A 12,656-nucleotide genomic window follows, 5' to 3' on the forward strand; every position below is an offset into this window, starting at 1 on the left:
GTTTTTCAAATGTTGATTTTAAGCCAGCTTTTTCACTCTCCTCTTTCACTTCCATTAAGAAGCAAGTCTTTATTTTCTTGCTTTCGGCCATAACCATGGTGTCATCTGCATATCTGAAGTTATTGCTACTTGTCTCTGCAATTCTGCTTCCAGCTTATGCTTCATCCAGCCCAGCATTTCGCATGATAGATTCTGTTTATAAGTCAAATAAGCAAGGTGACAATATACAGCCTTGACATACTGCTTTCCCAATTTGGAACCAGTCCTTTGTTTAATGTCCGGGTCTAACTGTTGCTTTTGACCTGCAAACAGGTTTCGCAGGGAGCAAGTAAGGTGGTCTGGTATTCCCATCTCTTTTAAGAATTTTCCAACACAGTCAAAGGCTTTGGTATAGTCAATGAAGCAGATGTAAATGTTTTTCTGGAATTCTCTTGCTTTTTCTATGATCCAACAGATGTCAGCAATTTGATCTCTGGTTCCTTTGCCTTTTCTAAATCCAACTTGAACATCTGGAAGTTCTCGGTTCACACACTGCTGAAGCCTAGCTTAGAGAATTTTGAGCGTTTCTTTGCTAGCGTGTGAGAGAAGTGCAATTGTGCAGTAGTTTGAACGTTCTTTGGCATTGCGTTTCTTTGGCATTGGAATGAAAACTGACCTTTTCCAGTCCTCTTCCTGTGGCCACTGCTGAGTTTTCCAAATTTGCTGGCATATTGAGTACAGCACTTTCACAGCATCAGCTTTTAGGATTTGAAGTAGCTCGGTTGGAATTCCATCACCTCCACTAGCTTTGTTCATAGTGATGCTTCCTAAGGTTCATTTGTCTTTGCACTCCAGGATGTCTGGCTCTAGGTGAGTGATCACGCCATTGTGGTTATCTGGGTCATTAAGATCTTTTTTTTCTTTTTATAATTCTTCTGTGTATTCTTTCTACCTCTTCTTAATATCTTCTGCTTCTGTTAGGTACATATCATTTCTGTCCTTTATTGTGCCCATCTTTGCATGAAATGTTCCCTTGGTATCTCTAATTCTCTTGAAGAGATCTCTAGTCTTTCCTGTTCTGTCATTTTCTTCTATTTCTTTGCATTGATCACTGAGGAAGGCTTTCTTATCTCTTCTTGCTATTCTTTGGAACTCTGCATTCAGATGGGTATATCTTCCCTTTTTTCCTTTGCCTTTCACTTCTCTTCTTTTCACAGCTATTTTTAAGGCCTCCTCAGACAACCATTTTACCTTTTAGCATTTCTTTTTCTTGGGGATGGCTTTGATCAGTCTCCTGGACAATGTCATGAACCTCCATCCACAGTTCTTAAGGCACTCCATCAGATCTAGTCCCTTAAATCTATTTCTCACTTCCACTGTATAGTCATAAGGGATTTGATTTAGGTCATACCTGAATGATCTAGTGGTTTTCCCTACTTTCTTCAACTTAAGTCTGAATTTTGCAATAAAGAGTTCATGATCTGAGCCATAGTCAGCTCCTGGTCTTGTTTTGGCTGATTGTATAGAGCTTGGCTTATAATACAAGAGACGGCTTATAATCTGTTGGTTTATCATGTAAGAGATGGCTTATAAGAGCATGTTTCAATCTTCAGAGTGCATGCAAAACACCTGAGACATACTGACGTGCAAATTAGGATGCAGTAAGTAGGTCTGCAGTAGGTCCTCACGTTCTGAATTTCTCACAAGCTCTCAGGATATGCTGATGTAGCTAGCCTGTGGACCAAACTTTGAGAAGCAAACAAGAGAGTTCTCCATACGAGATAAGGAGAGGGAAGGTTGGATGGGGAAAGGTCTATTTTGATTAAACGAGATTCTTAAGAATGGCTGCAGAATGGCTCCACTTAAATTTATGAATAGTACTTCTCTAGGGGGATAGTCTTATTCTGAAATGCATAAATATTTTCCAAGCAGGTATTTTATGTATTTATTTATTTAGCCAAATAGATTTCATTGCAATCATGTGTGTAGATGTGACATGTAAGTCAATACTTAAAAACATGCTTGTGTGTTCCAAGAAAACAAAACTTTTTGAATGCTAAAATATTGTTTTGGGAGTTCAACAGAATTTTCACTAAAGCATTTTTTTTCTTTTAAATAATTTTTACAGGTTGAAAATGTTTTTAATAGTTAAAATATTATAGATATGAAATATTGCCTTTTATGGTTTTTAGAACTTACCACCATCTGACATATTACGTTTTACATTATGTATCTTTTTGACCCTACTAAAAAATATATTCCCTAAAAGCAGAGAGTTCTCACTGCTTTGTTCACTGCTGTATTCTAACACCTATAATAATACCTGGCACATAGTAGGCAAAAACTTAAAAAGCAGAAAACAAAAACTAACTCATTGAATGTGTGTTAGACACTCAGTCATGTCTGACTCTTTGCAATCCCAGGGACTGCAGCCCACCAGGCTCCTCTGTCCGTGGGATACTCCAGGCAAGAATACTGGAGTGGGTTGCCATGGCCTCCTCCAAGGGATCTTCCTAACCCAGAGATCCAACCTGGGTCTCCCACACTGCAGACAGATCCTTTATCATCCGAGCCACTAGGGAAGCCCAAATTTATTGAATAAAGATATATAATTTCTGAAGTACATCTTTAAAGAGTAGGACAATACCAATTATTAGAATTGTCATAAAAATCATTCTCTGAGAATTTCACAAGCAAGCAGCAGAATAAAAATATAAATTGCAAATGAATAAATACAAGATTATTACATAGATTCCTCTCATCTCTGACTCTGACTGACCAAGAAATTAAGGTAAAAAACAGGTTTAAAACTATCTCAAGAGACAGGAAGTAGAATAATTGTTGCAAGGGATTGGGCTAAGTGGGAAATTAGTGTTTAACTGGTACAGAGGTTTCAGTTTGGGGATGATGAAAAATTTGGGAGTGGATTGCAATAATGACTGCATGACAATATGAATGTGCTTAATGTCATTAAAACGTACATTTAAAAAATGTTTAAAAGCGTAAATTTTGTTGTTTATTTTAGCATCATTTTTTAAACCTTATCTCAAATAAAAACACTTTAGCTATAATTTTTGACCAAAAAAATAAAAAAACCATACATAATGTTTTGATCTGTATCTGCATGGACTTTGATTTCTTTCCCTCTGGTTTTTGTTCTTCCCTTCTGTCACTATCTTTTTCGAAGGCAGACTCTATTTAGAATAAACTTAATTACATTTTGAATTATCTGCTGTCTTCTTAGTATATTAGTCTATAGTGGTTCTCAAAAGATGGTCTTTGAAAAAGCAGCATCAGCTTCATTTGTGAACTTACTTTAGAAATATAAATTCTTAGACCTCATTGAAGGCCTAAGTGAGTCAGAAATTTTGAAGTAGGACTCACAATCCATGTTTTAACAAGCCCTTCAGGCACTTATGGTGAACACTTTTAGGTCTGAGGTGGTGCAATGGTAAAGAATTCACCAGCCAATGCAGGAGATGTAGGAGATGCAGGTTCGATCCCTGGTTTGGGAAGATCCCCTGGAGAAGGAAATGGCAACCCACTCCAGTATTCTTGCCTCAGAAATCCCTTGGACAGAGGAGCCTGGTGGGCTATAGTGCGTGGGATCCCAAGAGTCTGACACAACTAAGCACTCACGGTCTTACTACAGCACGTGTGGTCTTAATGCAATACTTACCCAAGAGATTTTACGTCCAGTTTCTATCCAAGGGATGATCAGAATAAATCAGTCTTTGAATATTATTTTCCCCACAAAGCCAATACCTCTTTTTTCTAAGACGTGACATATAAAATGGAAAACTGTAGAATTTAGAATAGACTATTTAAAAAAGCAAATCTGTTGATAGATTTGCCAACACAGTATGTGGAAGACATCTGTGAGATGCATCAGAAGACCTTTAATCTTCCAAACCTCCGAGATAAAGTTCTACTCTTGTGAAAGCAGTTTATGTGCTCCCCCCACAAAATAATAATATGTATATATATTAAAGAGCGGGCTTAAAATAAGACTTAGAGGTTATGAACTGAAAATATCCTCCCTTAGAAAGCAATCCGTTTGAGTTTTGTGTGTAAATCACAATTACAAACAGAAATCAGAAAGATGCATGATAGTACACTTTGTCCCCCCATCCCCACTACAATATTATTTATCTGCTCTATGTTACTTACCACATGTAACGGTGCACATCCCAAATTCTACTTCTTTGACTATCGTCTTATTTGAAACTAAAAATAAATGCAAAAATACATTATTTAATCATAGGGAAACTTTTCTAAGTGAAAAACTCTTACTTGGAGATGGAGGATATAAGCACTGATCATATGGGAAGCAGATATTTAAAAAATTATATAAAATCAGAAAAGCAATGCCATTACTAGTACATCTTCTATTACTGTTTAAATGAAAAGACAGCTAAACCTTTAAAGAATTAAATTAGGAAATAACTTACAAAGATTTATATTTAAACCTGTACATCATTTTTAAAATAATGCTTTTCATCAGTTTAATATATGGTGAGTTAAAAGTTATATAGAAGGTCAGAAAAATTACACACACAAAAAAGCCTGCCAATTATAGGGCCCAATTTTTTCTATTTTCTACTTTCCAAAAAATTTTAAGTGTATTATTTCTATCCAAAAAGAAACCTTCATGCTAAGTATTCATTAAAATTATGTTATAAATTGGTTCTACTCATTCTCAGGTTAAGATGGTAAGTTAGTCCTAAGAATTTATTTCAACATTTTATTTAGCAGGGTAATCAAGGAATTTACAAGTACTTGAGTAGTTAAAAATTACTGGTTTTAAATCTCATGTTTCTCTTTTTCTAATTGTTCCACAATTTGACATGAATTCTACTAGCTGTATATAATCAATTCTTGCTAACTCAGATTAGGACTAAAATCTCAATAAAAATAAATATTAAATGAGGTGCTAGAAAGTAATTTTTAAAAGGCATGATGTAGGTGAGGCAACATTTATTATGTGGGAAAATGCATCAAAATTGGAGTCCAAATTGCTACTTCTACCACTAATTAGCTATTCCGAGTTTGCACAAATTCCTTAAACTGAGTCAGGCCTAATTAACCCCTGTGTAAAATTTGGAAAGGAGAACCTATATCACTGATATTATTGTAAGAATTAAATGTGATAACGTATATGCAAGCATTCTGTATATCATTTAGCCTTCTAAACATGCCTAAGATATAACCTCACCCCCACTTCATTCATTCATTTTGTAATTACTAATTTTATGTAAGTCTAGGATTTTTTCCATTTTGATTATTATAATTTTTCATAAACACTTCTATACTTACAAGCACCAAATACAGTGCCTTGAATATACAGTAAACTAATTTATACTTGATGAATATACAAGTAAATTAATATTGACTTTGTGAAATTGGACTATCACGATGATCGATTCTGCATTGACATTTTTGCTTGAAATGCTTGGATACGTTCTGCTGGTACATTCAGTTCAGTTCAGTTGCTCAGTCGTGACCAACTCTTTGCAACGCCATGAATCGCAGCACGCCAGGCCTCCCTATCCATCACCAACTCCCGGAGTTCACTCAGACTCACGTCCATCGAGTCAGCGATGCCATCCAGCCATCTCATCCTCTGTTGTCCCCTTCTCCCCCTGCCCTCAATCCCTCCCAGCATCAGAGTCTTTTCCAATGAGCCAACTCTTCGCACGAGGTAGCCAAAGTACTGGAGTTTCAGCTTCAGCATCATTCCCTCCAAAGAAATCCCAGGGCTGATCTCCTTCAGAATGGACTGGTTGGATCTCCTTGAAGTCCTAGGGACTCTCAAGAGTCTTCTCCAACACCACAGTTCAAAAGCATCAATTCTTCGTCGCTCAGCCTTCTTCACAGTCCAACTCTCACATCCATACATGACCACAGGAAAAACCATAGCCTTGACTAGACAGACCTTTGTTGGCAAAGTAATGTCTCTGCTTTTCAATATGCTATCTAGGTTGGTCATAACTTTCCTTCCAAGGAGTAAGTGTCTTTTAATTTCATGGCTGCAGTCACCATCTGCAGTGATTTTGGAGCCCCAAAAAATAAAGTCTGACACTGTTTCCACTGTTTCCCCATCTATTTCCCATGAAGTACTGGTACATTAGGAAATACAAATTAAAAGCCAAATCTTAAAAACAGAAAACAAGAGTATGCAAATGAGTACTAGACTACCTTAAATATAACCTCTTTCAAAAACAATAATTAATCAGCTCTGCTATGCTACTTTAGGAAAGTTGCTAATACTTAAGTACTTCTAGCTTAGAAAAAAATGAGATTCAGTCTAATAGTCTCTAAAGTTCCTTTTGCCTTTGTTTATTGAATGTCCAGTAGGGCATTCAATGACTTTCTTTTTTGGTGGAAATCCTATAGCAGTGGGTCTGGGAAATTTTATGTATCCTGACTTGCGTGGTATTTGTCAAAATTTCCCATTATATACCTGTGAATAAAAAGTATGGTCAGTTAAGTTTCCTGTGTAACTTGTTAAACAGTAAGATCCACTGAAGCTAACTGATTGGTTGGTGTCATGTGTTATCAGTGATCTGTCACAGAACTCTGTCCTGTTCAACATTTTTATGAATGATTTGGAAAATACTGATACCATGCTGACTGAATCTGGGGATCATGCAAAACTAGGAAGAACAAAAAAAAATTTGAAGATAAATCTGGATTTAAAACTGACAGGGTGGAATAATGGGCAAATCTAACAAAAGGAAATGTCAGAGGATTAAAAACTTCTGCACATACAGCTGAAAAGTCAACTGTTCCCAAAATACTATACAGGCTATCTTAATTGATAGAACAGGTGAAAATGAGTGAAGAGTTCACCAGAAGTCAAGAGAGTGATAAAGCTTTCCTAAAAATCTACTGAGTCTTTGACCATGCAGATAAAAGCTTGGCATCCACAATGATGTAGATATTGATCCTGATCTTTTTTGTTCTGGCCAGATCCTAAAATGTTCTCTTCAATTTTGCACAGCACACTGTAACTGTTGGTATACACCATCAAAAATCAATTTTAATTTTTGAGGCAACTTTCTCAGTCTGTTTTTAGTTTTTCTATATTTTGAAACATTTTGTTATTTTATCATCCATAATGATAGACTTCATTATTGCTCATCAATTATTCCCAACTGTATTTAAAAAGAAAAGACTAAATAAAATGGAAGAATGGTGGGGCTGTCTGGGAAAGATGACATAACTGTGAAATAAATCACAGCTATTACATCATCCTTTGTTTTCTTGCTACTCTGTCCAGTGTATTGTATAATCTCTCAGGAAGATATAAAAGAAGTCTAAAGGCACCTTTCTCGTAGTCTATTTTCAGCTTTCATTGGACAGAGTTGAGATTTTTGAATTTTTCTTTTTTTTTTTTCTATAATGGCAGAGAAGAAAAGTGGCAGAGGAATACCACTCACAGTTATTGGATGAATTAGAAGATAAACGGAAAGAGATAGCAACACTTTAGATGCTAATAGTGAAATTGACTCCATAAGCAAAATGAGAGATGGTATCTTAAGTAAATATTCTAGATGAATTTTCTCTTCACTCAAGAATCAGTGAATGAATATTATATTTTGAAGGATGAGAAGGATATATGCTATTCTCATCTAGTTGGTCTTTCAACAGGAAGAACTTGATTCTAAAATGTTTTGGGAAAATAAGCCAGACCATATTATTTTGTTAAAAAGGATATGGAGAGTATTCTTTTTAGATTTATAAACGCCAATTAGAATGATTAGTCCAATGAATTTTATTCATTTCTACATAATCTGTTTTCTTTTATCACCTTTATATACACACCTGCCATCATGATTTGTTCATTTACAAGTCTTATCAAGTAAATGCTGGGAAAGAATACTCTCCATATCTTTGAAACTATGGAACAAACAAGATGGCAGTCTTCTTTTGAACAAAATATGTGCCTTCACAGATTTCAAAAGTACTGTGTTTTGGCAATGCAAGTGCAAAAAGAAACCAAAGTAATGATAAAACTAGAATCTGTTAGGGATGTACTTGAAATCTGGAATCAGAATTTACAAAATGGATACATTCCAGATTCATGCATAACAGCTGATGAGCATTCAGCTGCATTCAGAGTACTTTGCCCAATTAAGGTATGTATTTCTTCAAAACCAAGAAATATAGAATAAAAATTTGGAGCTTTCCAGGTTTAAATTCTTATTATTACAAACAACTTATAATCTCAAATAAGTTGTTTTCACTATCCCTTTACTCTTACGTTTGCAAGTTATTTGTAAATACCTTAAGCTTTATATATATACATAAATAATGATCATTGCTTTCACTGGTCTGCTGAGGGTTAAAAGGGACTTTGCTAAATTTTAATTAATGATTCTGGAAATTTTTAGATCTCAGAATCTTGGATTAAGTTCTGGATTCTCATTCTCCCCAGAAAAAAAATAGCTGCACATAGAATTGTATATATTAAATGGTACAAGGGCACCCTGAAGTTCAGAGGATGAAACAGAGAAACTGAGAGAATAACTAGCCTACATCTGAAGTGAAATCTAAGGCCTTATAACTCCATCACCTGCCTACACTCTAGCATTTTACAACTATCCCTTAACCAGTTTAATATTGTTAACTCAATTACTTTCAAAACAAAAGCAACTATGCTTCAGAATGTTCTTTTCTACCCTAGTCCTCTTTTCACATTTCCAAAGTAGAGGACCTCTCCAAGCTCTCTTCAGTTCAGTTCAGTTCAGTTGCTCAGTCGTGACCGACTCTTTGTGACCCCATGAATGGCAGCACGCCAGGCCTCCCTGTCCATCACCATCTCCTGGAGTTCACTCAGACTCACGTCCATCGAGTCAGTGATGCCATCCAGCCATCTCATCCTCTGTCGTCCCCTTCTCCTCCTGCCCCCAATCCCTCCCAGCATCAGTCTTTTCCAATGAGTCAACTCTTCGCATGAGGTGGCCAAAGTACTGGAGTTTCAGCTTGAGCATCATTCCTTCCAAAGAAATCCCAGGGCTGATCTCCTTTAGAATGGACTGGTTGGATCTCCTTGCAGTCCAAGGCACTCTCAAGAGTCTTCTCCAACACCACAGTTCAAAAGCATCAATTCTTTGGCGCTCAGCCTTCTTCACAGTCCAACTCTCACATCCATACATGACCAATGAAAAAACCATAGCCTTGACTAGATGGACCTTTGTTGGCAAAGCAATGTCTCTGCTTTTCAATATGCTATCTAGGTCGGTCATAAATTCCTTCCAAGGAGTAAGCGTCTTTTAATTTCATGGCTGCAGTCACCATCTGCAGTGATTTTGGAGCCCAGAAAAATAAAGTCTGACACTGTTTCCACTGTTTCCCCATCTATTTCCCATGAAGTGATGGGATCAGATGCCATGATCTTCGTTTTCTCAATGTTGAGCTTTAAGCCAACTTTTTCACTCTCCACTTTCACTTTCATCAAGAGGCTTTTTAGTTCCTCTTCACTTTCTGCCATAAGGGTGGTGTCACCTGCATATCTGAGGTTATTGATATTTCTCCTGGCAATCCTGATTCCACCTTGTGTTTCTTCCAGTCCAGCATTTCTCATGATGTACTCTGCATATAAGTTAAATAAGCAGGGTGACAATATACAGCCTTGACATACTCCTTTTCCTATTTGGAACCTGTCTGTTGTTCCATGTCCAGTTCTAACTGTTGCTTCCTGATCTGCATACAGATTTCTCAAGAGGCAGGTCAGGTGGTCTGGTATTCCCATCTCTTTCAGAATTTTCCACAGTTTATTGTGATCCACACAGTCAAAGGCTTTGGCATAGTCAATAAAGCAGAAATAGATGTTTTTCTGGAACTCTCTTGTTTTTTCCATGATCCAGCAGATGTTGGCAATTTGATCTCTGGTTCCTCTGCCTTTTCTAAAACCAACTTGAACATCAGGAAGTTCACGGTTCATGTATTGCTTAAACCTAGCTCGGAGAATTTTGAGCATTACTTTACTAGCATGTGAGATGAGTGCAATTGTGCGGTAGTTTGAGTATTCTTTGGCATTGCCTTTCTTTGGGATTGGAATGAAAATGGACCTTTTCCAGTCCTGTGGCCACTGCTGAGTTTTCCAAATTTGCTGGCATACTGAGTACAACAGTTTCACAGCATCATCTTTCAGGATTTGAAACAGCTCAACTGGAATTCCATCACCTCCACTAGCTTTGTTCGTAGTGACACTTTCTAAGGCCCACTTGACTTCACATTCCAGGATGTCTGGCTCTAGGTCAGTGATCACACCATTGTGATTATCTGGGTCATGAAGATCTTTTTTGTATAGTTCTTCTGTGTATTCTTGCCACCTCTTCTTAATATCTTCTGCTTTTGTTAGGTCCCTGCCATTTCTGTCCTTTATCGAGCCCATCTTTGCATGAAATGTCCCCTTGCTATCTCTAATTTTCTTGAAGAGATCTCTAGTCTGTCCCATTCTGTTGTTTTCCTCTATTTCTTTGCATTGATCACTGAGGAAGGCTTTCTTATCTCTTCTTGCTCTCTTACATGTAATGTTATCAAGGTAGTGAAAGAAAGTGAAGTCTCTCAGTCATGTCCGACTCTTTGCAACCCCATGGACTGTAGCCCGCCAGGCTCCTCCATCCATGGGATTCTCCAGGCAAGAGTACTGGAGTGGGTTGCCATTTCCTTCTCCAGGGGATCTTCCTGACCCAGGGATCGAACCCAGGTCTCCCGCATTGTAGGCAGACACTACATGTAACGTTATCAAGGTCTGACTCTTTGAGACCCCACGGACATGAGGCTCCTCCATCCATGGCATTTTCTAGGCAAGAGTACTGGAGTGGGTTGCCTTTTCCTTCTCCAGGGAACTTCCCAACCCAGGATCGAACCCAGGTCTCCCACATTGTAGACAGATGCTTTACCATCTGAGCCACTAGGGAAGTCTCCAGCTCAAACCTCAATTACACCATTAACCTCAGATAGTCAATTTCTTTATGTCACTGAGGGTCACTGTCATAAGGATATAAAAGAATGACTGATAAATACATCATCTACTTGATATGTAGAGGAGACAGGAGACTGCCAAGGATATTAAAAAGAATCTCAACTGGGTCATTTATAGAGGGAAGAAATCATTCTCCTGTAGATGACTGCAAACCTGCAACTGACCTTTTACCTACCAGCATGTGAGCTAACTAATCAATATCCCAGCTTATCAAGTTTTATTGTCTAATGAGTCAGGAGAATAAGGCAAATTTATGTATCAAATATAGGCTAGTCTTCTTTCGTTAAAATGTATATCACTTAACAAAGCCTCTAGTTGGATCCCTTGATAGGTGTTTTCTACTGCCACCCTTCCTTTGTGATTCGAAGTTTTTTGTTTTGTTTTGTGTGTTTGTGTGTGATTCGAAGTTGAATTTAAAACACCATCACACTGCAGAGGGGCTGCATGAAACTAACAGAGCTGGGCTCTGGGCTATTCTGTCAGCACCTTGATCTATCTAGATGTGTCACAGTGAAGGGCATTTGGAATTCCCTTGAGTTCCAATCCAAAGGGCAAATGTGAAAAGGAAGACTTCAGGCAATCTGCACTTAAAAAAAAAAAAAAAAAAAAAAAACTACAGAGGGAAAGTCCCTGGTGACTCAGATGGTAAGGACTCCGCCTGTAATGCAGGAGAGGAGACCTGAGTTCTATCCCTAGAGCAAGAAGATGCCCTGGAGAGGGAAATGACAACCTACTCCAGTATTCTTGCCTGGAGAATTCCATGGACAGAGGAGTCTGGTGGGCTACAGTTCATGGAGTCGCAAAGAGTTGGACACGACTGAGCAACACACACACACACACACACACACACACACGGGAAAGAAAATCGTAACTGCAAGTGAGCGGAAGGTTACTTTGTGACTCCTACCCTTAGAAAATTAAGCATCTATTCCCTTGTCCAGAGCAATATTTAGCAATATTTCTGTAGCAATTTCTATACATACGCTTGTGTATATTGCTGAGGTTTTGGAGAATTAGCGCATTCTTTTTTGCAGGGCCATTAAGTTTGCAATAATGTATACATTCAGGGCTGCTTTCGAGAAAGCTTTCAAGAGTTAACAGACGTTAACTTGTGTAATTCTCATCTTCCTCAAAAAGCAGGGAAGGCTTTGCCTTCAACAGGTGCCTCTGGGTCCCCGCCAAAGAACCTCTCACCCTCACTATCATCCTCGGCCTCAGCCTGGGGCTCATTCTCTGTCTCGCTGTCATTCTCGGGCTCCTCATCGCCCTCAGGTTCGCCCTCGCCTTCGCGGGCCAAGCTGGGATCTTGGATCGCGGTGACGTTGATCCCGCACGTTGACTGGAGGCCCGCCAGGAGCAGCCAGCCGACTGTCAGCAGCAGCCTAGCAGAGCAGCCCGCGCCCCTAGATTTCATGGTTCTAGGCCTGGACGGCTGCCCAAGGCGCAGTAGCAGCCGCCCGCTCCTGACGAGAGGTACGTAAAAGAGAGGAGCCGCCAGATTCCGAACGTCTGCACCGTGCCCCGGCAACCATTGGGGCGTCACGGGTCGTCAGCATCTCACGCAGCCCATAGAACACGCGCAAGGCCTCCAGCATGGCGCCCCGTGGGCCACTTCCGATGGCACTCGGGCCCCGCCCCACCGGTTCCGGAGTTCCAGGACGTGCTGCCTCACTGGGCGGAG

At 38.8% G+C, this 12,656-nt stretch overlaps 1 protein-coding gene across 1 annotated transcript in view; it reads right to left on the bottom strand.

The window, feature by feature from the left end:
• Positions 1 to 12,389, bottom strand: part of SPACA1 (sperm acrosome associated 1) — a 30,283-nt gene extending 17,894 nt beyond the window's left edge. Inside the window, exons 1-2 of the mRNA XM_005889298.2 lie at positions 12,176 to 12,389; positions 4,150 to 4,206 (exon numbers count right to left, since the gene is read on the bottom strand). Of these exons, the coding sequence (XP_005889360.1) occupies positions 4,150 to 4,206; positions 12,176 to 12,389 (271 nt within the window). The remainder of the gene's footprint in view (positions 1 to 4,149; positions 4,207 to 12,175) is intronic.
• Between the last annotated feature and the right edge of the window lie 267 nt (positions 12,390 to 12,656).

The sequence above is a fragment of the Bos mutus genome, chromosome 9 (genome assembly GCF_027580195.1).
Source record: "Bos mutus isolate GX-2022 chromosome 9, NWIPB_WYAK_1.1, whole genome shotgun sequence".
Classification (NCBI taxonomy): Eukaryota; Metazoa; Chordata; class Mammalia; order Artiodactyla; family Bovidae; genus Bos; species Bos mutus.